Source organism: Zea mays, chromosome 5 (assembly GCF_902167145.1).
Source record: "Zea mays cultivar B73 chromosome 5, Zm-B73-REFERENCE-NAM-5.0, whole genome shotgun sequence".
NCBI lineage: Eukaryota > Viridiplantae > Streptophyta > Magnoliopsida > Poales > Poaceae > Zea > Zea mays.
Window position 1 is genome coordinate 212652556 of NC_050100.1, and position 26310 is coordinate 212678865.

The following is a 26310-nucleotide window of genomic DNA, read 5'->3' on the forward strand; positions in this document are numbered from 1 at the left end:
TCCTTGTGCAACTTAAATCTGAATGATGGCCAAGAAGATGTGGCCTGATTCGGCCGTGTTAGTTTGGGCTGCGGCTGCTGCATACATTCAGTACTGCTCCGTGCTATCTGGAGCTGGTTTGGGTGCTGTGCTGTGAGCCGATCAGGCTGCATGATTGATCGACACAAGAAATCTTCGAGGTCAACAAGGACAACAGAATCCATTTCACGCGTATGCACAGCACAGTGTCATACCAATACCATACAGTAAAATGTATGCATGCCAGGAGCCCAGGATATACAGCTGTAGAAGATCTGTGCATCCACATCCACTGCTCTCAGCCGTTGCAACTTGCAAATGTCAGTCACGCACCTTGTATGCTGGGACTGGCCATTTGACCAGGTGATCTCAAGCATGAACGCATGGTGACCAGTAGTCAGGTCATCAACAAAAAGGCTCTGCACGCCACACGCCGTCGTCCGCCCTCAAGTATCTTTGACCGGCAGGGTAAAAAGGCTGCACAGGGAGGGCTTCCTGCGCAACCACGTTTAATTTAATTTAATTTTGAAATGAAATTTTCTTTTAAACCAAATCTGGATGGCTATATGCTTTTTACAACATAGACATCTGGTACTGTATACCATTGAAGTGGCAAAGTGAATCTCATAAACTATTGCAAGATAGAGGCCATTTTGCCGTTGGATCTTTTGCTTGTCGTTGTTTAGGGCATGACGGAATCGATACATTCCGCAAGTTTGGCCACGCATTTAGAATCCTACTTAACACAACCCAAGCCCGGGATTGGAAAAAAGGGTGGTTGGCGCCCCGGTGGCAGCTACAGAGCAGCACAAATCTCTCAAAGCAAGTACGCAACGCAACCACTCCAACTCGGCTCCGTGACCGTGAGCCTCCCTGTCCCTGGCTCAGCAGTCACTCCCCTAGAGAGAGTGACGCTTGACATATCCGAACAGCAACAAGCACAGAAATTCCGGACCAAACTCTTGTCGTGTCTGGTGTGTTTGCCGCGAGCTTCCGAACAGAAGCGCCGTGAAGCTAAGATCCAGATCAAAAGATCAGAGCACAGCTGTTCCTCTGCGTATTCGCTGAATTCTGTAGGAAACGGTCGCACAGCTCTACTGTGCCGTAGTACGACTGCGCTCTATCGATCCGACAATCTTTGCGTGGCACCAGACACCACAGGTCAAGAAAACTGTCCATCAAACAAACAGTTGAAGAGCTCTTTGCCGCACGCTTCCATCAAACATCAAACAAACAGAACGAAGAGCAATACTCCACACGCTGGTTTAACCCGACATAACTTCTGAACCATGCACCCCGCAAAATTTTTAGGTTTAAAACGGGTTTTAAACCAAACGAGCAGAGGCCAAAAACTAACCCTGATATAAGGCACTGGCTATGTCCAGCAGCTTACTCATCATCATCTCTGTAAACAATATTGTCTACGATACAAAACAGTATTATTATACACGAGGCAAGGCACGATCTACTGAACATAGCCTACGCCTCTACGATGTCGCAATTCCTCATACACGGGAATCACAAGCACATCTTGTGATAAGTCATCAACAGAAGACCTGGAACCGCACCCACTGGCTACCAAGATCTGGTAACCCAAGCAAACAATCTGCTCACCTAACGGATTATAACTGGCTAAATATAATCGTTAATAAAACAATACGCCAACAAGGATAGTCCATAATATATAGGTAAACTCATATAGTCATATCCCTCCAGCCACCATGCAAAGCATACTGGTGCGGTTCACGCAAGCAGGGCAGACTGACAGGGATCAGGTTACATAGTACGCCAAGAATGTAGCTGCATGATTCTCAGATGATGTGGTCCCTGAATGGTCCTTAGAACATTGCAGATGTAGCCTCAGCAACTTCCGTTACAACTTGGTCATAGTCTGACTTCAGTTTATCCTTCACCTCGTCACTGAGCTCCCCCTTGTTTGGTTTGGTCAGAACCAGGACGCAACAAGTTGGCCTCTTAGTGGTTCCTGCGGTCGCAAGATCCTGTACAGAAGGCAAATGTCACATCAATATCTTGGACCTGTCTTCTATCATAAGCACCTGGTACAAATAAAATAACCAACTGCAATACAATTTAAAGAACAAACTTAGCATGTATTTAGGGGGTGTTTGGTTGCTAGCCACAACTTGCCATCATTTGCCATAGGGTTAAGGTTAGGCGAGTTTGACCAACTTTGGCTGCTTGCCTGCTATCATAGTTATTAAGGCGAGGAAAGGCGACTCACCCCCTTTTTACCTTTTAAAGGTTAAGTCAAGGCGGCGTGCCGGTGTCTTAGTAATATATAAAAATAGGAAATAAAAAAGAAAAGATAGAAATAGTCTAAAATTTATAGGGATAATAGTACTGCAGTAGCAAATAGCAGTCCAACTTCAACATAAACCAACATAATAGACTTAAACTCCAACATCTCATCTCTCAATAGCTACTGCTTGTGGACTCAGCAGAGAGTTTAGAGTTCAGTACCTCCTGGGCCCTGGCCGAGCTCACAAAGAGAACAGAAGGAGCGGAAGGGAGCTCGCGGGCGCAGCGGCAGGGGTGTATGGCTGCATCTAGAGGGTGACTGACAGTGGGGGCAGGCCGGAGGGGAGTTCACAGGGGCAAGGCAGAGGGGACCTAACGCGAGCAGAGCCGTCGTTGGAGGGAAGAAGCACGGGCGCAGGCGGAGCCCAGAGGGGGCTGGAGGAAAGCCTGGAGTCCGGAGAGGTCGCCACATGGAGGTCTCGACCACTGTCGCCTGGAGCTTCTCTCACCGTAAGGCTTTCTTACCCCACGTCCCTACTCCATCCCACGTAGAATCTGCAAATCAACGTCTTGCCGACACTCGAAACGCCGAAGCAACGCCTCAAACCCAAAGGCGGACGCCTTACAAGGGAAAGAAAGGCAACAAGGACGCCCCAACCGACGAACTCGCCTTACCTCTTAAGTGTCGCTTCGCTAAAGCGGCGCTTAAGCGACACCTTAATAACCATGGCTGCTGTTTTGTTACCACCACAAAGTGCGGCAAAATTCCCTTCCGTTAAATATTTAAATTAGTCCTCCACATCAATGAATCAAAAAGTGTAGCAAGATTCTCTAAGGCTTACTAAGGGCAGACCCAATGCATAGAGCTCCACATGAGTGAGGTATGGAAAGGGAATAAACCAAGACAAGCCTCCCCCCCCCCCCCCCCCCCGGCAAATGTGGAGAGATTGCTTCAAACCTATGACCTGGTGACTCAATGAGACAGCTATCAGTACTGCACCAGACGCCTGCTCTTATTCTTAGGCTTACTATAAGGCGTGGCAAATATTTTGAATACATAACCTTAGGTAAATTTTTGTGGCAAATATTGGTAAACTTTTGTGGCTGGAAACGAAACATACCATTAATATTTACAAATTACAAGTGCATGGATGTATTTTAGATTTTATTTAGAGTAGTTATCAAATGAGAAGCAAATAGGTGGTGGTACATTTGGCATAGATTATTTCACAGCCTCACATTTTTAAATAGAAGCTGTACCAAACAGGCGCTTCTGCAGCAGCTTATCAATTCAGCTACTTCTCAAAATGAACTAAAAGCAGGCAATAAGCAAAAAGTGTTTTTCACCAGTTTCTCAGATAAGCTGTTTTTTCACCGGCTTCTCAGTCAAACAGGGCTTTAGTTATTATGTGAACAGACCAAAAACAGTCTATCACTACCAAGCAACTACTACCAGGAATGTGTGGGACAGACCCAATGCCAGAGGCTCCCACATTAGTGGAGTCCAAAGAAAGAATAAACTGAGGCAAGCCTTCCACCGCAAATGTGGAGAGGCTGCTTCAAACCCGCAAATTGGTGACTCACTTCTCACCACTACAACAGGCCTGCTACTAGTAATAGGACACAATTTTTCAATTTATAAAATATATAGATTTTGGTCATCAGATAAGCAACTTCTAGTATGGATATGCACCATGCAGTAGTAACTGCCATCTCATAATATCTTACACGACAGTGACATAATTTTATACCTACACGACTGCAGAATAATCAAGCCTAAATAAAATGGAGGAAATGTGAACCCACCTCTTTTGATGGAACATATATGTAAGGAACATTAGATTCCTCACATAGTATTGGAACGTGTGTAATCACATCAATAGGAGAAATATTTCCAGCAATCACACACAACCTGCAAAAAAAACAAAGCAGATTTCAATGGTGCTAACAATTAGGCAATAAATGCTTTAGGAAATCTAAACATCAAGAGAAGCAATTTCTCCATGGTAGACAACAGTTCATTTTGCATCCAAAAAACGGACAATTTCATCACAATAACTACTTTCAATTACCATTTATTGTCCACGTGGATTTTCAAGTAAATCAAATCAAAATAGCAGGCATTATTGTACTTTTTATGAGTAAAATACCACTACGGTACATAATACCATTTCGTAAGTGAAGATGTATATAAACTCTAAGTGAGAACCATGTGCCCTAAGCTGATTGCCACGACGACTAGCCAATGAGGCAATTCAAAGTCTATTTTTATCAAGCACTGAACAGGAAGAAAAAAAAAGAAACTAGATTTGACATACCCTTTGTTCCCGCGGCGAATGCTCTTGACTACCTCTTTGACTCCGCGCTTGAGGCACTTGGCCTCAGAGGCTGCAAATTCACCAAGAACCGGATCACAACACGAGAAGAAACTCGCAACCGAATAGAACAAACACGTAATCTAATTGGGCGAGGGCGAGGAAGAAAGTCTCACGAACCTCGTCGCACGAGCTTGAGGGTCCGCTTGCAGAGCTTCTTTCCAGCGAGAGGCTTCGCGATGGGCATCAGCGCCACCGGGGTCTTCTTCTTCTCCGTCTCCAGGTCGCTCCCCATCGCCGCCGCCGCCGCCTTCGACTAGTCGCTTCAGATCGCGGGTTTTAGTTCGTTCTGAAGCTAGGGTTTTAGAAGGCGCAAAGCCTAGTCACTAAAAACTGGCAGGTCGGGTCCACGCGCCACCTTTGCAAGTCACTGGAACGTGGGAACCACCTTTATTTGGGTTCATCTGTCTGGAAGGCCCAATACCAATTGCCAAGGCCCAAACCCTAAAACAATCATCGGAGTTCCCCGACGCCGATTGGCGACAGCCGAAGCCGACACCCCTCTCCGACGCCGCCACAGCCTGGGGCAAGTCACGGACGGAGATCTCTGCGGAGCTACCCGTTTGTCTGCTTTCCTTCGTATTGGTTACTAGTCTGTTGCTATGGGGAAATCCAAAGGTTCGGCACTTTCGCCCCTCTGAATTCCGTTGCTTCCTGATTGTATAAGTTCGAATTAGGGAGGAAAATTAAGAGTTTGCTCATTCTAGACAAGAAGGGTTCGCGGGAAGCGAAGGAGGACAAGAAATTGGCGCTTGGGGTGAAGAGGAAGCAGCTGAAGAGGAAGAAGGACAGAGTGTTGGAATGTGCCGTCGATAGCGAACCCGCTGCCGGGCATGGCGTTAAAGAAGGTGATTACATGGATTTCTTATCCTTTTCCTCCCATTTGTTTATATTTGTGTTTCAGAAATCAGAATCAGTAGTTTTATTTTATCCCAGAGTAGTTCTATCTTGTGCCCAGAACTGAACTTTTATTTGTTTCATTGCATCTTAAGTTGTTCGCTGCGCCCTAGGTACAACAATCAAGTTTTTTCCCTCTTTTTTGGGCAATGAAAATGTAGAACCGGCCTAGAAGTGTCTAAGACAATGTTTTCTATCTTCGTCATTGAATGCCAGAAAAAGAATTGCCAAGGAGAAAGAAAATTCCATTGGTGAAGCAGAAGAAGAAAAATAAGCATGCCAATGTTAAGAGTAATCATGATACGGCAGATGCTGTGGTGGAATCACTGTCAGACAGTAAATATGATGCTCCACTGAAGCTAAAGAAGAAGAGCAAAAAGAAGCAAATGGAAAGTAGCAGTCCTGCAGTCGTATATGAAAGTTCAGTTGTTACTGAAGATGCTGGAGCACCTAAGCTGAAGAAAAAGAAAAGGAAGGTAAAGGGAGGGAAGGCCTCTGCTGGGATTACTGACGCAGAAGAAATTCTGCATGAAAATCAAAATGAAGAAACTAGTGGTAAGATTTTTTTTTTGATGCAATGGTGCTGAGCATTTGTCTTGACAAGTTGATGGCTTTGATCTTTTCTCATATTTTTAAATGGTTTAAATAGTGAGTTCGTGCAAAAACCATTTGATATCTATATTATGTCCTAGTGTTCTCATTATATAGTAGTTCTTCCATTTATAATTTACCTTATAGCTAATATTTATGCAGCTGATATCAACCAACTTGCAGCACTGAGTGAAGATGTGGATAATGAAGAGCCTCAGAAATTAAAGCGGGGAAAGAAAAGTAAGGCTAGCAATGTTGTCTCTGTGTCAAAGTTGTTCTGAAGTGTCAGTTCAATGTTTTGCATAGTTATGCTTTCTGTGGCATGTCTGTTCTTTGATTGCAGTGGAAGTTAAAAAATCTGGGAAGGCCAAGAAGAAAGACAAGCATGCATCGCGTAAAGATAATAACAACTTGGAGGGACATGTTGATGTTAGTGCTGCAAACGCTGATGAGATTCCATTAGTTGATGAAGACTGCTCTAGAGGAATGAAAAGTAATGTTCTACTTTTGAGTTCTGATATCTGGGATACTATTTTGCTAGTCTGCGCTGACATTTCTTTGTGAAGTTATTTGATGGAAAGTAGTGTTCACAATTAAATACTGAATGTACTATATCCAAAGAACCCTTAGTGTTGTCTTTTTGGAACTAGCCTAAATATTCACTCAAGTCATTGGGCGTCAACAGTCTCCACAAGCAACTTTGACCGTTCGATGACTGTTTCTTTAATGATATATTTATAGTATCGGTAAATTTGTATTTGGTAGAGGTAGCTTTAAAAACAACTCTACTTATAGTCAACTCCCAAAGCAGCACTTCCTTTGAACAATGCAGGGAGTAAAAGATTATATATGTGTATTATATAATAATATAAATTCCTCCTAGGATGAATACATATGGAATTCATTTTAGTACCAACTTCAAAAGAAAACTGACATACAAAGTCAAATATCTTTTAGTCTAATTACTAGCTTACTGAGTCCTGCGATGCAATAACTTATATAGTTGGCAATATGTGTTGCAGAATTCATAGTGCTTGATGTTGTGATCCAATTAATTTCACATTTTTATTCTCCTTTCCTGTTAAAAGTAGCAGCTTCATGCATCAAAGTCTTCATAGCTTATACGTGATGTCTTGACTCTTGACAGAATGGATCTTGGAGTACAAACAGAAGAGACCTGGCTTGAAAGCCTTGCAGGAAGCAATAGATGAATTTATTGTTGCTCATGAGGAACAACAAGAGAAGGTGAGTGTTTCTTCTGTGACATATATATCCTCTGATGAAACAAAACAGACAAGTTGTTTGTTCCTAATACCTACTTGGTTATTTCAGGAGAAGAAAGAGAGAGAGGCCCGCGCAGCAGAAGATGGATGGACAGTTGTGGTTCATCACAAGGGGAGGAAAAAGACCACAGATACTGAAACTGGAACGGCTGTTGGCTCTGTATCTCTTGGTGCAATGCAACATAAAATGGCTAAAATGAAACCCAAGGAAGTTGATATGAACTTCTACAGATTTCAGAAAAGAGAAGCCCACCTCAGTGGTATGTCATCATTTCATAACAAGACTTATTATTTGTTATTCCACTCCGTGTTACTACACATGATAGAACCCAGACTATATATTGCACATTATGATGTGCTTGGACTTGTTAGTTGTAATGCAATGCAGTTCACCAGCCATGATAAAATGTAATCTGTTCACTTGTTTGCCATTTGAATACGAGTAACCTGTACCTGCAGCTTGATATTTTCTGTTCTGGTTTTGGGGGTAGTATTTGGTTCTATTAGAAGTTTACTGTTTTGCATCTTCAGTTTGGTTGGAATCACAAGTCCACAGCCATTGTGCTATCTTGATTGGACTTCAAATGAACCATATGTGTGGGAAGTTTCTCTTTCTCTTGTGTGTGTGTGTGTGATACATTGAGGTTCTAGTTAGTTCAGAAATCTGAACCCGGTTATTATTGTTTTCTGATTTGTTTGATTTTCTTCTCGCGATTTATTTTGTTCATGTTATTTTTTGACTCGTGGTTTACAGGTTTAATAAATATGATTTCACTCACGGAAAGAGTTTCTTTTTTTTTCGGCCGTCTGTGCTGTATGATGTCCTATCTATAATATGAATGACAGATCCTGGGAACTTATAGCTTTGTGTTTCTTGCGCAGAACTGGCAATGTTGCAGAGCAAGTTCCAGCAGGATAAGAAAAGGATACAGGAACTTCGGGCCCAGAGGAAATTCAAGCCTTACTAATTCTGCTCAAATCTTAAAGATGGCCAAAGGATGGTCACTCGCAACAAACAATTTTGATTTGCTGGATATTATCTTACCATGTATGGTTCTTGGCTGAAACAATATCAACTGTAGACTGTCTTGCATTTGCGGGTGCCAATATATGTTATTTTTTAGTCAGAGCTATGATCTGGTGCACTCGGCGATGTTGGTGTTAGACGTGTAGGATCTTCGTATACCCCAAAACGTAGAACCAAAGAAAAATGAGAGGGTAGAGGGAGTCACCTTACGAAGGACGCTATAGGTGGTGAGACTCCGGCGGCCACACTTTTCCTCACCATATTTCCTCACTGACTATATATGTGTAGGAATGAAATATCAACGAATGTTAGTTCGTGTACCGCCATCATCTTTTTTTATATATACAGTGTGAGGAGGGGATGCACCCAATAAAGGCTTGTTCGGTTCTACCCCAATCCATATGGATTAGGGGGATTGAGGGGGTTTCAATCCCTAGTAAGTCAAAATCTCTCTCAATCCGTATCAATCCCCTCCAATCAATATGGATTGAAAATAACGAAACAGGCCCTAAGGTTTTCGCACTCCCGATTAGAGTGTAGGGTGGCGGTGAACTTGTCTCTTGACTGACTCTCGTTCTCTCTTTGATCTTACTAGAACCTAGTTACACGGAAGAGAGCATCTCAGTACAAAAATAAGATACTTGCTTTGATGCTTGTAAAGAACCTCATTCTGTCATTCATTGCCTGAATATGTAAAATGCAGCTAAAGATGCTAGCAATAGGTAACCAGCTCTCATCATGTGACAGCGAGTCAGGGATAAGTTAGTTCTGAAAGGAATATCTGTGTCTATCAGTGAACTTAGAAAGCGTTATGAACTCGATCTCCAACATCTGGATCAGCAAAACAGCAAATTTTCCGTATTCTTTTTTATCAACCGAGGGGTAACCAGAAACATTTGTGCACCGAACAACAGTTAGTATTACAGAACAAGAGCAATCCATAAATGGTACACGGAAATGAGAATTATAACACAACAAAATATTATTTCTATTGATAGTTTAGTTTAACTAATTTATAACACAACAAAATATTATTCTTTTTAGCTCTTAATTTATATGTCTATATTCAACAAGATGATGATAAATATAGACACATATATAAATACATACACTATTATTTTGCAACAGAGAGTACAAAAACGAAGCCATGAAACACACCAAGAATTATGGGCACCGGAACTACCGCTCAGGTTTAGTTGTGACTTGTGAGCAAAAAAAAATGTCGACTATGCTACTTGTTAGTTGGACTTCTAGGACTAACTATTGATACATGGTAGACCGACCGGTATGCAACACAACATAATAGGCTGGTAGCCTGGTACATATCACCAAAAAACATTAAATGAAACCTCTAAAAATTTGATTGTATATGATGACAAGAAATAAGGTACTCACTGATACATCTTTTCCAGCTCTGGAAGAGAAAGCAAGTCAGATAGGAATCGGTCACGGCGCCGCTGCATTGAACTGTTGCGAGCACATTTTTTTAGTGGAAAGAGATCTTCGTGGGCGCGGAACGCATACGGGAGAGATGACGTCGGGCATGGGCTGCAGGTAACGCAACAAACTCCGCAGTCCGCACCCGGCACCGAAACCGTCGAACCCGGACTCCGTCCGTCCCTTTTAATAAACGGGAATATATATTTCTCGTGGATATATATTTCTTGTGGAAATTTCATGCGTTCCTATCTCCCGTTCCGCTCGGAAGTCTCTCTACTTTCAACCCGTTCTCGCGCGCGTGCCTCTAGGTCAGGGCGGCCGCCGGCCTGCCGCCACCACTCTGCGTCAGGTGTTAGTTCCGGTGACAAGCATCACCTGGTACGTCCATCCTTATCTTACGTTCCCGCTGTTCGAAACCGATGAACGAAACCCAAGCTATCTGTGTTCGAATATGATCTGATCTATTCGTGTAAAACGTCGACGGCTTGCACTGCGCGCCGCGCGAGCCAGCAGCCGCTGCTCCACCGAGGCGGCCGCGCCGCTTTGTTAGCGCTTATGCCCCAATCGAGGCGTTAACCGACCGCTTAGCGCATATTGCCACTTTTTTGGAACCCTAGCTAATTTTACTAGATTTCTTTGTTACAGCAAGATGTTCGAATACCAAAACTTTGTTAGGTGTAGACTGAAGCTGAAGAGTAAAGTGCTGGACGTGAAGGATGGTAGAGCGAAGAAAAAGAAGATGAAGTACCAGCGTCAGGAGTCGTCTCAGATTGGGCACGATGAGCTCCACAAAAGTTTTTCTCGTTATTACACTGGCCAATCTTAAACTTAAGCATCTGATGTCCAACTTCTGCACAATTCGATATGTTTGTTAGAGGTGGTACCCATCAACTGCTTGGTTGTGTGCATGATACCTTCTGACAGTTTATGGATCCATGCACTGAATAATCGATATGGTTTTTTTTTTGTTGCATAACTGTTGATGATTACATCTGTTTAGGTTCTCTATATTTGTTATATGTCCATGCCATCAACAGTAGGAGGTAGGTTACTGATGCTTCTAACATTTTTTGCTACATTAGTATCTATGTATATGCTTGTGCTCATCTTATCTTTATTTGGATACAATGGTTTGTAGTTTATACGCCAGCTATATAGATTCATGGCTTGATAAAGAATCTTGGATGCATCACTAGTGGGATTTGTCATTTAGTTTGTGCTGATAAGTGTTATTAGTGGCTATGTGAACTATCGGTGGAACAAATAAAGAACCCTAGTCCTATTACCTTCTCGGTCACTCAGTTGTTGGTTGCACCTGCAATGACAATGTATTTGTTTGGAAACCTGGATAAGTTTAGTATTATGACAGGATAGGATATGACCGCTTTCTCATGTTATTGGTGGATCAATCTTTACTAAAATACTCTGTAGAGTTTGGTTCAATTTTCCAATAACTTGATTAATTCTATACATTGTCTCACCTTTTGTTTTTTGTGTAACTGGACGCCATGAATCTAAGCATTTTTCGGCTAGCTACACTGGCCTCATATCCAGTTCTACGGTTGTTTTCTTCAGGGGGGAGATCTGATTTACCAACTAATCCCAACAATGAGCGGATTGAGTTAGACAAGACCGGAGATGAAGGGAACCCACATCCTGACTATGACCATCTCACACCAGCAGAGCGATGCTACATGGAACAGAAGCATAAGATTGACATGCAGAAGATGGCCAAAGTCGCCAACAAGTCGCACAGAGACCGCATCCAGGACTTCAACCAATATCTGGCAAACCTCAGCGAGCACTACGACATCCCCAAAGTTGGTCCTAGCTAACATAGCCAAACTGGTTGTGTTACGCGCCACAATTGTGTGTTGGGTCTATCCATTTATGTTAGCATGTTATATATCGTTTAAAACAATATGTTGCCACCAGAAGATGATATTTAATTTCAAAAGCATGTTCCAAGTATTTTGATCCCATGTTTAAGTTTTTTTTGTTGTTGCCCTTTTTAGTTGCAATCGTTTTATTCAAAATGCGATCAACTTTTGATATTTCGAGGGAGCTCATTTTCTTTCAATACAGCGACAGAGCTTACCAACAAATTATGCACAAAATTTTCCACACACGTCAGATCAACATGACCTTAAATTTGGGAAATGGGATATAGGGGTTGGGATAAGGAAATGTGAATATGTGATCCCATGTTTGGATAATTGAACTGAAGATAGGGATAGAGAAATAGAGACTAACCATCCCATATCCCTTTCTTTTATCTCAATCCATTTTCATTTCCCTATCCATTTCCCATCCAAACGTTTAGATACAATTTCTTACACCAGGCTAGAGTACTTAAAACTGTAAAGTATAACTTCTGATGCAACAAGAAGTCGACCGAATCGAGGCCCACTCGAAGTAGTCTGAACCAAATTGAATTGGTTGATGTTTGATACAAAGAACTGTTCTTGAGTTTGTGTATATTATTTTTCTCTGAAAATCAGAACAAACGTTCTTAGACTTGAGAACCAGTTGGAAATACTTGCTCACCTAGCCTATCTTGGCAAAATTGTAGAGCCAACTTTGCATATCCGACGTCATAAACAACAATACATAATAATTTGGCGATGTTAGTGATGTGATGTCCTCATGCAGAACAAGCAACAAATCGACACAAAATCCTTTCGTCGTCTGGCATTATCTCCAATGGAATGATCTCTGCCTCTCTTTCGAGCAATTGCATATAGAGAAACATAATACTAATAACATGCTAAATCATGAAATGTACAACCTCCGTCCAAAAATATAATTCTTTCTAGCCCACTTTTTTCCGTCCACATTCATTCAAATAATAATGAATATGGACATACATGCAAATTGTATGCATATGCTACTTATGAATATATGATTAGTCTAAAACAAGTTATATAACAGAAAGAACTTGTGTTTTTTTATAGATCTAGAGACCTAATATATATATAAGGCATAGCGGTTAGAGAATGAAAACCCTACCGAGAGTTGTTAATGTATTAATATAGACAGAGTAATTGGGCCAAGCCCATTACACAGGGTATACAAGTAATTACATGAGGATTGACCCAAAACCCTAACAAGGTTGCTAACACCCCTTCAGCCTCAACTCTTTCCTGTACAGGTGTTGAGACTGTATCGAAACTCGGCGAAAACACACAACGGCAGCCTCTTGGTGAATATGTCTGCAAACTGTAACATGGTCGGGACGCTGAGAACGAGAACGTCACCGGTGGCGACACGTTCGCGGACAAAGTGAAGGTCAATCTTCACATGCTTCGTGTGCTAATGTTGCACGGGATTGGTGGAGAGGTAGATCACGCTTAGGGATGAAAGCGGGACGGGAAATTCCGTATCGTCCCGTTTCAAATATTGTTTTTCTCCGATCATTTTCGAATTTTTCGGGAACCGATTAGAAACGGTACGAAAACGATTTAGCTAGTTTTACGATCGTTTACGTATTTTTCGTTTCTGAGTCATGTTAATACTGCTTTTTATCGTTTTTATATAATATAAGATACATGTAGCATATAATTTATTTAAGTTACAGACTTTTGTTGTGTTCAAGTGAATGAGTAAGAGAAAAACAAAACCTATAATTACTCTAAATAATATGAATGATGAAAAAGAGTTGTTTGTGTATTTTATATCTTAAAAATTAGGCAATACGTCACTTTATTATGTGTTTGTGGAAACTACAAAATATTTATCTTTCTGACCAGAGTTTATCGTTTTCAAATAACCAACAATTTCGATCATTTTCGATTGGTTTCAACCCTAACCGCGTTGACGTTGACGTAGTAAACGAGGGTGGCGCGCTGGAGGGAGGCTGTGGAGCTCCTGAAGAAGCTAGCAGAGGAAGGAGGCCTCGGCTACACCATTGGCCACATCGCGGTACTCGGCCTCAGCGCTGGAGCTCCTGAAGAAGCTAGGGAACATGTTTGACTCATGCATGCATTCCTTTTTTGCGTGCATAGGACGGGTGTCGCACCCAACAGCCTGGTTGAGTCGGTGCGTTGGGTTGAACCACGTTGCAGGGTGGTCGGCCTGAGCTTCCTTTACCTATTGGAAGCCCAGAGCTCCCGTTATACCTGTCCTATATATATATATATATGCATAATATTCTAAGTAAATAGGGTCTAAGCAAGTAGAAATTAAATATTATAACTGACTTACACTCAAAATAAGAAACTATACAATTACAAAGGGGCTCTTACACTTAACTTTGAGATGTCTATCACAACACACGTCCTATATATAATTACTTCTATCATGCCCTTAAATTTGTGTGAAATATAGTGGTATAGTGTGTTGTGATGTATATCATTTGATATTGGTGACACCTTCCTTATACAGATATGAGCCATGAATAGGGATAGCAAAATTCCTGTGGAGTCAGGCCTCGTTGGAATCCGACCATTCAAGGTTGGAATCCGACCCATTCGAGATATGTACAGGGACAGTTTCTCCCCTACGCCGCTAACAAGGTGGGGTCCAAAAATTAATGGGTCGTGTACGAGGAAGAAACTTACCCCACAAGGCTCTATTGGGATCCGATAAGAAACTCTAGTGTGTATTTGCGTATATTATAAGCTGAAACAATTGCGACTTGTAATTTATGATTTGTATTATATGTGTTGGAACTTGCTCTCAGCAGCAAGGAGGCCAACAAGGGTGAACGGTGGTGACAACAGGGTTACGTGCACGGGGGCAATAGCTCTGTTAATCTAGCCTCTCACGGGCACTGTGCGGGGGTATTTATAGGTATCTGAGTGCCCAGCGCCTTGTGTTAAGGACGCATGTGCCCTCAGACACCTAGTTTATCCCCAGAATATTCCCATAAAGCGGGGTTACAAGCCGTAATTACAAGAATGCCTTTACAAACTAGGCCCGTAACACAAAGGCGGCCACGCGGGGCTCGTTACAATGGGCCAGATCACACGTGGGCCTCAGAGCAGGACGAGGCCGTGCTACGGGGAGACGTCACCGCAGGCCTTCGTCTTGTGCTGAATGAAGCGAAGGGTGTCCCTGCCCGTTTTGTCTTCGTCAGACCAGCGACTGCAGCGAGAGACGACGAGCGAAGGGTGGCGTCTTTGCCTTCGCCCCAACATTTGCCCTCCGAGGGACCAGTTCGACAAAGTCACCTGGTGCCGAAGACGTCGCTAGATGGCGGAGACGCTGCCCTCGCTCGAAGTGGTTCCGCGGGGGTTTCTGATGTGACCGTTGATGGACGGCGTACTGTTGGATTGCGGGTTTCCCGAAGCGTCGCGCCCTGTCGGATTGCGGGTTTCCCGAAGAGCCGCGCCCTGCCTATAAAAGGGGGCGGGGCCGGCGCTGTTTGAACTTTGCCTTCCGCGCTCCGTGAAAACCCTAGCCTCCCGCCGCCTTGCTGCTCTTCTTCTTCCGCTGCTCCTTTTTCTCGCCGGAGTGCTGGCTCGAGTGAAGCAAACCGCCCGCCGCCGCCGACGGTACGTAGCAATGCCGTCCTCTTCTTCTTCCTCCGACACCGCGCCCCCGGCCGCCGCCTCGTCTGAGGAGACGTTGAGTAGCGTGATGGTGGAGGAGTTGCGCGCCGGCGACTCTGTTGATTTTGGTGTGTCACGGATGACGTCAGCCCGCGTTGAAGATATGCAGCGGTTGGGCTACTTTGGCGGCGGGGTTGCTCGTGCTCCGGGGACGGAGGAAGTCCCCGAGCTGGAGGGTGAGTTGGTCGTTTTTGAGGCATTCTTCGCCGCCGGTCTCCGCTTGCCTGCGCACCGGTTTGTCGGTGAAGTCCTGCGTAGATTCAATGTTCAGATACATCAGCTAACACCGAATGCCATGGTGGCGCTGGCGAAGTATGTCTGGGCGACAACTTCGTACGGCGGGCAGCCGTCTGTTGAAGTTTTTGCGAAGAATTATTGTTTGCATTGGCAGAAGAGGATGGTTGGGGACGGAGTTGCCCAGTTCGGGTCATGCACATTCACGCCGAAGACCGGCAAGACCACAATGCCAGTAGTGGAGTTGGTTCCGTGCGCCCGCAACAAGTGGGGCAATTGGAATGAATTTTGGTTTTACGTTGCGGAGGGTACTGTCGAAGGCCATAAAGGTCTCCCTGTGTCTGAGATGTGCTCTCATTATTACTCTGCGTATCCGCCTTTTGAAGTGGCAGAGGAAGATGCAGACGAAGGGGCCCTTCGGTGCGCCGCCGGTCAGAGCAGTGGGCGTGATTTAGTTGAAGAGTTTGTGGCGTATGGGGTGTGGCCCTTGGCGCACGGTTGGGTGCTGGGCGAAGTGTGCCCTCGCCAGATGCCTTTTCACGGAGGAAGGGTTGTGCGAAGCCCTGCCTTCGCACTGAATCTGCGGAACCGCGACCCGGCTGCCTTTGTGCGCGACGCGGAGGACGGGGCCGTGCGGCTCGTGGGGCGTTACGTGCCGAGGACGGAAGGCCAGCGCAGCTTTGATATCCGCGGGTCAAATGACCGTCTGAACAGGGTCTTCGAATTAAATCAATTGCCGTACGATGGATATCCTGGTCAAGACGAAGCCGACCGCCGCGGGAAGAAACCGGCGGTGGAGACAGGAGACGACCCTGCGCCGGCGGCCGCCCCTCCCTCGAAAAAGAGAAAATTAGGTACTGCGATGGGAGGGATTGGGGTGTCTGATAGTTTTGCTAGGGATTTAATGAGGACGTGTGCGGCCCCGGGGGAGAGGATGTCTTCGCCCGAGCTCCGGGAGTCTTCGGCTCGGATGCTGAGGGTTACCGGGGGTTGCTGGCCTAGAAATGTTCCTATCCCCTGCGCGGCTGAGGAGGACTGTTTTACATCTCGTATGGTTCATCGGTGGAGAGTTTTTCCTTACGGGCGAAATATCGGTGCTGTTGTGTGGACAGTGATGGACAAGGATCGCCAAGGGGCGGCGCAAAAACGCCAGGCGACTGTCAGGATTCACGAAGCTCGGCCGCAAAAACGCTGGCGGCGAAGGCTGGCGCCTCTGCACCTAGCAAGGCGCCGGAGGCAACGGCGGGCGCCGGAGGCTCCAAGTCAGCGAAGGTGGTGCCCCCGGCCAGCGGAGTGGCGGAGGCTTCGAAGGCGGCCCGAGCGCTGCCGCTGGTGGGCAAGCGTGTTGCCGACTTCGGCACCGACATTACTGTGGATGACTATCTTGGTGGTAAGTCGCTGGCCTATTATTGTCATTTTTTTTTAATTCGAAGATGCGTTGCAGGGTCGGACGAGGGCCAGCTTGCCATAGTTGCGCCGGCCGCGGCGATCGCGACGGCTGCGCAAGCGCCAAAGGCGAGGGGCGAGATCCTTGGCGCCGGAGGCGAGGTGCCGGCCCTCGCGTTGGTCAGGGACGAGGCGGGCGCGGCGACCCGCCGGCTGAAGGGAGTGACGGAGGCGCTGAGTCAGGCGACGGAGGCGCTGAGTCAGGTCCGCTGATCTATACTCCCTCCTCCCCCCCCTCCGGGTGGCTGATTTCCTTATGTGTGCTCTGCAGGTGGCTGATTTCACCAGCCGTACTGCGTCGGGGGCCCTTACGGCGGCTTTGTCTGCCGAAGTCGAGAGACTTCGGACGCAACATGCTGACGCTGTCCGTGAGAAGTCGGCCTCCGACAGCAAGTGCCGCAATCTGACAGACAAGGTGGCCGCCCTGGAGAGGGAGAAAGTTGACCTCCGGCGCCAACTGGCGGCGGAGAGGAGGGAAGCCAACGAGGCCATCGCCAAGGAACAGGCTGCGCAGGCGGATGCCAAGCTGGCGCGGGCGGAGGGCAATCTTGCCAAGGAGCTCGTGGAGCAACTGCAAGGGCGGCTCACCGCCCTGGAGAGCCGCGCGAAGGAGGCCGAGGCCGCGATGCGTGCGGAGGCCGAACGGACGCGCACACAGCTTATGGATACATATCGTGAGCTTGGTGCGCGGACCGGTGACTTCGAGGTGCCGGACCGGGAGCCCGGGCTTCGCTGTCTGCAGTGGGCGCAGGAGGAGCTGCTGGAACTTCCAACCGTTGTGGGGGGGTTGATGTCGTACGCCTCCCTGGTCACCTGCGAGGGGGCGATGAACGCGCTCTCCCGCGAAGGGTGCCGGCACTTCGAGGCCTTCGACCAGGTGGATGAAGATTTTGAGCGAGACATCTATAAGGTCGAAGACCCCGTAGTGAAGGAGTCCGCCGGGGCCCTTTACGACCGGATGTGGGGTCTGTACGGTCGTGAGGTGGTCAGGGAGCGCGCCGAGGCTGCGAGGGCTCAGGTAACGTTGTTGTTTGTTTGGTGTTTGCTGTATGCGGGCTGTGCGTGTGTTTGCTGAATCTGTGTGTCTTGTCCTAGGCGGAGCGCGGCGAGCGGGTGGACGACTTCGGGGCTCTGGACAGCGTGCTGCCAGATCTGGGGTCGACCCTCGCGGAGGCTGTGACTGGGGTCGACCTGGAGCCAACCCCGGAGGCCGCAGCGATCGCGACGGCTGCCCCCCCATCCGCTGCGACTGGCGAAGGCGACCCTGATGCCCCCGCAGCCGCTGTGCCGAGTGCTGAAGGTTCCGCGGCGGAGGCGGCGGAAACTGCGGCGGAGGCCGCGGCGGAGCCTTTGGCGGAGGCAACGGCGGAGGCTCCCGCAGCGCCAGGGCCTTCGCAGGTGGCGTAGTGGGTGTTTAGGGTTGGGGAATTTTTGGATGTTGTGCTGAATTTTGGTTGCTGCGCAGGTTCAAGAATTTGGGCCTGCGCACGCAACCGCTACTACTGAGTTTTTGGCGGCTTCGACCGCGGAAGGTGGGAATGAATATGGTGGGCCTGTATCTGAGTTTTTTGATTTTACTGACTCTGGGAGCTCGGTTGAGTGGACTGAGGAGTCGTCGGAGGAGGACTTGGATTATTTTGCGGCCTTGGACGTGGCTGCGGCGGAGGCGTCGCCACACACCGCGGACACGTCAAACGTGTCAGGTCCTAGCACCGGACGCCGACGACGAAGGGCGGTTGCAAAGCGTAGGGTTAGCGCGGAGGAAGGGGCTCGGCTTCGCGTGAGTAGGGCTGGTCGGCAGGAGCTGCTGTCTTCGCCGGCCGCCGCGGGTGTAGGGGAAGGGGAGCTGCGAAGTCTTTTTGCGGGTGAGGAGCTTAGGATAATGTTATTTAATTATAGGGAGATGGGAATTATTCCTAAGATTGAGCCGATGTAGAGTGTGGCGCCCTCGCTTGTATATGTGTAAAGGCTTGTAAGATGAAGGTGTGTGCCCTCGCGCGCCTGTGCCGGCGAGGGCGCTGTGTACTTTGTGTGGCATGGTTGGCTATGCTGTGCTGGTGTGATTATAGTCGGTCTTAGCGCGGATGGTTTGATGCTGTCGCTTCTGCTTTTTGTTGTACTAGTTTGCCCGCGCCCTTAGGCGGCTTCTGCGCGGAGTCTTCGCGAGGGACATCGGAATTTTTCGCACTTGTTGTGCTAAGTCCGGCTGCACCCTTAGGCGACTTCTGCGCGGATAGTCTTCGCGATAGACGTCGGAATTTTTTCGCACTTGTTGTGCTAAGTCCGGCTGCACCCTTAGGCGACTTCTGCGCGGATAGTCTTCGCGATAGACGTCGGAATTTTTTCGCACTTGTTGTGCTAAGTCCGGCTGCACCCTTAGGCGACTTCTGCGCGGATAGTCTTCGCGATAGACGTCGGAATTTTTTCGCACTTGTTGTGCTAAGTCCGGCTGCACCCTTAGGCGACTTCTGCGCGGATAGTCTTCGCGATAGACGTCGGAATTTTTTGCACTTGTTGTGCTAAGTCCGGCTGCACCCTTAGGCGACTTCTGCGCGGATAGTCTTCGCGATAGACGTCGGAATTTTTTGCACTTGTTGTGCTAAGTCCGGCTGCACCCTTAGGCGACTTCTGCGCGGATAGTCTTCGCGATAGACGTCGGAATTTTTTCGCACTTGTTGTGCTAAGTCCGGCTGCACCCTTAGGCGACTTCTGCGCGGACTTGTCGCATGCGAGGGTGGCTAGCGCTTAGCCTCGCGGTGACCTCGAATTGGTCGAATGCCGAAGACCGTTGTCGCGGTCTTTTTTCGACACTTGTTTTTGCGGGGGATTTTTCTCACATATATTACATGGCTCCGCCTCGTTAAAAACCTCACCCCCCCGGAGGAAAAGAGTGCGGGCCGGTACAAGATTGTTTGTGGTGAATTACAAGGGCGAAATCAGCCCTAAGTGGATCAAACAAAAAATTTGCGAAGGTTGTCGATGTTCCAGGAGTGCTCCAGGTCCTCGCCATTTGGCGTTGTGAGCCTGTAGGCGCTGGGGGAAGCTTTTGTTTTGACTATGAAGGGGCCCTCCCACTTGGGCTCCAACTTGCCCTTGGACTCCGTCCGAGCTGTTCGGATGAGTACGAGGTCCCCCTCGCTGAACTCCCTCGGGATGACTGCGCGGTCGCGCCATGCTTTGGTCTGGGCTTGATATTTGTTTAGGGCCTGTAGGGCGAAGACCCGGTCTCCGTCAATGAGATCTTTTGAAGTTGGCTCATCCACGTCGGGGACGGCTGACGGAACTGTACGCGGGGACCCATGATTTATTTCTTGCGGGGTCATTGCCTCCGATCCGTATAGAAGGCGGAAAGGAGTGAACCCGGTCGCCCTGCACTCGGTTGTGTTTAGCGCCCAGACTGCCTCCGGTAATAAATCGGTCCATCTGCCTTTTCTTTCATCGAGGAGCATCTTTTTGACAGCTGTGAATATTTTCCCATTGGCGCGCTCCACGACCCCGTTGGACTGCGGATGATAGACTGAAGCGAAGGCAAGCTTGGTGCCGATGGAGAAACAAAAATCCTTGAAATCTTGGCTGTCGAACTGCTTGCCATTGTCAACTGTTAGCTCGGACGGTACTCCGAAGCGGCAAACGATGTTCTGCCAGAAGAATTTTTGGGCAGTCTTTGATGTGATTGTGGAAACAACCCTCGCTTCAATCCATTTGGTGAAGTATTCGACGGCTACGAAGGCGAACTTAAGGTTCCCCTGAGCGGTGGGCAGGGGCCCGACGATGTCCAGGCCCCAGCGCTGGAGAGGCCATGTATGGGCGATCAGCTTTGTATATTGCGAGGGGTTGCCTGACCGAGGAGAGAACTTCTGGCAGGCTTCGCAGGACCTCGTGACCCGATTTGCGGCGCAGATCATTGCAGGCCAGTAAAACCCTTGTCGGATCACCTTGGCTGCCAGGGCCCTTGGCCCTGCGTGCGAGCCGCACGTGCCACTGTGGACTTCGCGTAGGATCTGCATGCCTTCGGTTTCGGTGACGCATTTGAGCATTGGCTGACTGACCCCTTTCTTGTATAGTTGGCCCTCGATCAGAGCGAAGTCCCGGCTTCGATGTCTGAGGCGCTTCGCCTCACTGACGTCGGCTGGATGATAGTACCCCTGTAGGAACAGGGTTATTGGTGCCCTCCAGTCTTCGGTCATGATTAGGTTGACTATACGGTGGCCCTCGCTATCATTAGTTATCTGGAGCCCTTCGGGGCTCCGGACGGCTGGAGTGCCGATGGTGTGAAAAAACACGTCGGAGGGCAGGGGCTCGCCCCTGGCGGCGGCCTTGGCTAAGGCATCGGCCTCCTCGTTCTTGGCCCTATCCACATGCTGCAGGGTGAATCCCTTGAATTGTCTCTCGAGACTCCGGATAGCCGCGAGGTATTGCATGAGGGCGGGGTCTTTTGCTGCATAGTCTTTCTCGACCTGTCCGGCAACTATCTTGGAGTCTGTCTTGATGATACATGTGGTGACTCCGAGGGCCCTTAGCTTGCGGAGGCCGAGGATAACCGCTTCATACTCTGCTATATTGTTTGTACATTTGTCGGATTCCAGAGCGAAGTTGAGGCGTGCTGCATATCTGTGTTTGACTCCGGCTGGTGAGGTGACGACTGCAGCGACGCCTGCCCCCGCATGGCACCATGCACCGTCGCAATGGATGGTCCAGATCTTCTCTGTGGACGGGTCCGGCTGTGTTGCTGGCCCAGTCCAGTCGACGACGAAGTCTGCCAGGACTTGCGACTTGATGGCTGTCCTGGGCTCGAAGCTGATGTGGTAGCCGGAGAGTTCGGCTGCCCACTTGGCAATCCTCACCGATGCCTCCGGGTTTCTGAATAGTTCGCCGAGCCCTCTGTCAGAGGTGACTCGGACCTTGAATGCTTCAAAGTAATGGCGCAGTTTGCGCGAGGACATGACAACTGCGTAGGCGATCTTCTCCAGCTCTGTCATGTTGCATTTGGACGGTGTCAGGACTTCGGAGACATAATAAACAGGGCACTGTCTGACTGCGCCTTCGACTGACTGCTCTTGCACTAGTGCCGCGCTGACCGCGTGCGGCGAGGCCGCGACATAAAGCAATAGGGGGAGCGAGGAGTCGGGGGCTGGTGAGGATGGCCAGCTCCGACAGGTACTGTTTGAGTGAAGCGAAGGCCGCTGCTTGCTCCGGTCCCCAGGCAAAGTCTTTCGCGCCGCGGAGTGTTTTGAGGAAGGGGAGACTTCGCTCGGCGGACCTGGAGATGAATCTGTTGAGAGCGGCCAGTCTGCCTGTCAGACGCTGGACGTCCCTGACGGACTGCGGAGGCGACATGTCGACGATGGCCTGGATCTTGGTTGGGTTGGCCTCGATGCCGCGGTGTGACACCAAGTAACCCAGTATCTTGCCCTGGCGAACACCGAAGACGCACTTTTCCGGGTTCAGGCGGAGTCGTGCATCTCGCATGTTCGCGAATGTCTCGGCGAGGTCGGCGAGGTGGTCCTCCTTATTCTTGCTGGCGACGACGATGTCGTCCACATATGTAAATATGTTTCTACCGACCTGCCCTTCGAGTACTGTTCTGGTGAGTCTGGAGAAGGTGGACCCCGCATTCTTGAGTCCCTCCGGCATCCTGATGAAGCAATAAGTGCCGAAGGGTGTTATAAAGCTGGTGCTAGCCTTGTCTTCCTCCTTCATGTATATCTGGTGATAGCCGGAGAAGCAGTCGAGGAGTGACATGACCTCGCATCCGGCCGCGCTATCGACTATTTTGTTGATCCGCGGCAACGGGAAATTGTCCTTCGGGCAGGCCTTATTGAGACTGGTGAAGTCTATGCACATTCGCCATTTCCCGCTTTTTTTCTGCACCATTACGACATTGGAGAGCCACGTGGGGTAAGCCACTGGCTCGATGAATTTAGCTTCTAGGAGGCGGTGCACTTCCGCCTTGGCGGCCTCTGTCTTTTCGTCGGACATTTTGCGGAGCCTTTGCTTTTTTGGTCGCACCGAAGGGTCAATTCCCAAGCTGTGCTCAATTATGGATCGGCTGACTCCGACCAGGTCTAGGGCGGACCAGGCGAAGACATCTTTATTCTTGGCCAGGCAGTAGAGAAGCTTCTCTTCTTCATGTGACGTGAGGTCTTCGCTGATAGTGACTGTCTGCTTGGGCGTGGCCTGATCAAGGGGAACAGTCTTGGTTCCGTCTTGGCTCTGCAACTGTGCCTTCTCGTGCTGCTTGTCGGTTGGGCTGGCGGGCGCGGGGACCTCGCGCTGGGTCGTGAGGCAGTGTACGTTCCTCTGACCAGGCACGAAGTCCCGCTCTATGTTGCGCGCCGTCTGCTGGTTGCCGTAGATCGTGATAGCGCCTAGCGGACCTGGTATCTTCATACATAGGTACAGTTCGTGGATGGCAGCTTCGAACTTATTGATGGAGCCCCGGCCCATGATGGCGTTGTACGGATATACCATGTCGACAATGTCGAAGGTTACTTGCTCACTTCGGGCATTGGGTGCTACACCGAAGGAGAGGGGCAACTCTATCTTGCCAACTGGGAAGGTGCCCTTGCCGCCGAAACCATACAAGGGGTTGTCCGAAGGCTTCAGCAAGCTGTGGCTTATACCCATGCAGTCGAAGGCATGGAGGAAGATGATGTCCGCCTGACTGCCGTTGTCGACTAGGACTTTGTGTAAGTCCCAGCCTGCCACGCTGCAATTGATAACCATAGCGTCGATGTGGGGGGCGCTGCGCAGGTCGACGTCTCGTGCGTCGAAGGTTAGCGGTATGTGGGACCACTTCGTCTGCACGACTGGGCCAGTGACGGCGACGTGGTTGATGCTGCGGTAATGGTCCCGCTTCTGCCGCTTGGTGTCGAAGTCAGTGCTGGACCCCCCTGTTATCATGTGAATGACTCCGCGATATGGTTGATCGGCGAAGTCTTCCTGTTTTGGGGCGTGGGGGATGTTTTGGTGTTGCTGGTGTGGCGGTGGGGGTGGAGGAGGTACGATTTGTACTTCCTGATGGTGTTGGTAAGCGTGGTGCGGTGGATGCGGAGCGGGAGCGTGGATGTATGGTGGAGGGGGTGGTTGGTAATTATGCGCGACAATTCTAGGATTGTCGGCTGGCTGCGCCCGCGCCATTCTGTCTCTGGTGGCCTTCGTTTCGGGGCAGTCTTTGGTTTGGTGGGCGCAGTCGTCGCCATGGAAAAGGCAGTAGAACCGGCGCGGCGGCTGCGCGCGCCCTCGGCCCCTGCCGCGAGTTCCGTTTCCGCGGCCCTGGGGGGGATATTCCTGGCCACGAGGGGGGTCAGCAGCAGGCTGCTGGTTGGCGATGTTGTGCACTTGCTGTTGACTGCGGCCATCTCGACCGGAGTCTGGTTGCGGAGTCCTCGTCCACGTGCGGCTGGACTGTGGGGCATCTTTGGGCTTCCGCTGCGACTCAATCTTGCGCTGGTGGAGCTCTTCGGATTTGGCATATTTTTCAAAGAGCTGATATAGCTCCTGGAGGTTTTTGGGTGGATCTCTGATACAATGACTGTAGAGGACGCCGGCACGAAGGCCACTGATGGCGTAGTGGATAGCGATCTGATCATCGACGGAGGGCAGCTGTGACTTGAGTGTTAGGAATTTGCGGTAATACTCCCGTAGAGTCTCCTTTTCCAGCTGCTTGCAAAGCGAGAGCTCGGCCAGGGCGTCGGTGTCTGGGCGGTACCCTTGGAAGTTGAGCAGGAACTTGTCCCTGAGACTTCTCCACGAATCAATGGACAACGGAGGCAATCTGGTGAACCAGGTGAGTGCTGGGCCCTCTAGGGCGATGATGAAAGACTTCGCCATTGTGGCGTCGTCCCCTCCGGCGGATGCAACGGCGACTTGATAACTCATTATGTATTGCGCCGGATCGGTGCTGCCGTTGTACTTGGGATATGCCCCTGCTCGGAAGTTAGCTGGCCACGGCGTCACTTGCAGGTGTGGCGCCAGGGGACTTCGCTCATCGAGGTAGTTGACCCCTTGGAATGGTGCGCCGTGCTGGAAGGCGTAATCATGTTGGGGGAAACGCGGGTTCTCCGGCTGCGGCCGGTGTTGCAGGGGTGGGCCATGCTGCAGGCCGAGGTGGCCTTCGCGCGTGTCCTCCGGTTGCGCGCGCTGCTGGAGGGGTGGCTCTTGCTGTAGACCGAGGTGGCCTTCGCGTTGCATCAGCGCGATCTCGCGCTCGAGGTCTTGGGCCTTCTGCTCCTCGTCGCGTATCATCTGCCGCACCTTGGCTAATGCGGACACACGTTGGCGCTTGGCTTCCAGTATCTCTTTCTGCCTCTGGAGATTGCGGTTCTTGAGGCGCAGGGCGCGCAGCTGTAACTGTTCTTCTGTTGAGACGCCGAGGACCTCGCCGTCCTCGGTGAGATCCGCGCCCTCCACTGGGGCGAAGCCTGGGGGCGGCTGCGATTGTCCTTCGGGCCCGCAGGTGCGGAAGGTGTCGTCTTCGCAGGTGCGGGGAATGTTGTCTTCAGTGGGCTCTTGGTGGGTGGATTGGGTGAGGACGAGGGCCTTGCCCTTTCTCGCGGCCAGCAGTGCTGCCTTCGCAGCCTCGTCAGCCTTCGGGTTAGCTCTCTTGGGTGCCATCGCGGGTGGTCTTGTCGTAGCACGAACGGTGGGCGCCAAATGTTGGAACTTGCTCTCAGCAGCAAGGAGGCCAACAAGGGTGAACGGTGGTGACAACAGGGTTACGTGCACGGGGGCAATAGCTCTGTTAATCTAGCCTCTCACGGGCACTGCGGGGGTATTTATAGGTATCTGAGTGCCCAGCGCCTTGTGTTAAGGACGCATGTGCCCTCAGACACCTAGTTTATCCCCAGAATATTCCCATAAAGCGGGGTTACAAGCCGTAATTACAAGAATGCCTTTACAAACTAGGCCCGTAACACAAAGGCGGCCACGCGGGGCCCGTTACAATGGGCCAGATCACACGTGGGCCTCAGAGCAGGATGAGGCCGTGCTACGGGGAGACGTCACCGCAGGCCTTCGTCTTGTGCTGAATGAAGCGAAGGGTGTCCCTGCCCGTTTTGTCTTCGTCAGACCAGCGACTGCAGCGAGAGACGACGAGCGAAGGGTGACGTCTTTGCCTTCGCCCCAACATTTGCCCTCCGAGGGACCAGTTCGACAAAGTCACCTGGTGCCGAAGACGTCGCTAGATG

The 26310-nt window shown here is 49.4% G+C and overlaps 2 protein-coding genes across 3 annotated transcripts; one reads left to right on the forward strand and one right to left on the reverse strand.

Moving 5' to 3' along the window:
* Positions 1 to 1366: 1366 nt before the first annotated feature.
* Positions 1367 to 4942, reverse strand: LOC100193012 (uncharacterized). The gene is made up of 4 exons (NM_001371032.1): positions 4773 to 4942; positions 4596 to 4665; positions 4084 to 4189; positions 1367 to 2018 (listed from the first exon to the last, which is right to left on the reverse strand). The coding sequence occupies exons 1-4, from the start codon at positions 4885 to 4887 to the stop codon at positions 1857 to 1859; spliced, it is 453 nt and encodes a 150-aa protein (NP_001357961.1). The 5' UTR covers positions 4888 to 4942; the 3' UTR covers positions 1367 to 1856.
* Positions 4943 to 5080: 138 nt separating this feature from the next.
* On the forward strand, positions 5081 to 8550 carry LOC100193550 (rRNA processing 7-like). 2 transcript variants are annotated; one of them, XM_020553070.2, is made up of 8 exons: positions 5081 to 5270; positions 5360 to 5500; positions 5766 to 6104; positions 6324 to 6380; positions 6484 to 6633; positions 7288 to 7385; positions 7473 to 7683; positions 8306 to 8550. In XM_020553070.2, exons 1-8 carry the CDS (start codon positions 5255 to 5257, stop codon positions 8389 to 8391), a joined length of 1098 nt encoding a protein of 365 aa, XP_020408659.1. In that variant the 5' UTR covers positions 5081 to 5254; the 3' UTR covers positions 8392 to 8550. The 2 variants fall into 2 exon arrangements, with proteins under 2 accessions (XP_020408659.1, NP_001132133.1); NM_001138661.2 differs by having other exon boundaries at positions 5114 to 5270; positions 6303 to 6380; positions 8306 to 8544.
* The last annotated feature ends 17760 nt before the right edge of the window (positions 8551 to 26310 follow it).

What these genes read in the sequence shown, in the direction of transcription:
- LOC100193550 (NM_001138661.2), top strand. An exon ending in CTGCTCTAGAGGAATGAAAA is followed by an intron (nt 6,634 to 7,287) that starts GTAATGTTCTAC and finishes GACTCTTGACAG; the next exon opens with AATGGATCTTGGAGTACAAA. An exon ending in AAGAGAAGCCCACCTCAGTG is followed by an intron (nt 7,684 to 8,305) that starts GTATGTCATCAT and finishes TTTCTTGCGCAG; the next exon opens with AACTGGCAATGTTGCAGAGC.
- LOC100193012 (NM_001371032.1), bottom strand. Translation starts at nt 4,887, where the DNA reads ATGGGGAGCGACCTGGAGACGGAGAAGAAGAAGACCCCGGTGGCGCTG. An exon ending in ATTCGCCGCGGGAACAAAGG is followed by an intron (nt 4,190 to 4,595) that starts GTATGTCAAATC and finishes TTTTTTTTGCAG; the next exon opens with GTTGTGTGTGATTGCTGGAA. An exon ending in TATATGTTCCATCAAAAGAG is followed by an intron (nt 2,019 to 4,083) that starts GTGGGTTCACAT and finishes CCTTCTGTACAG; the next exon opens with GATCTTGCGACCGCAGGAAC.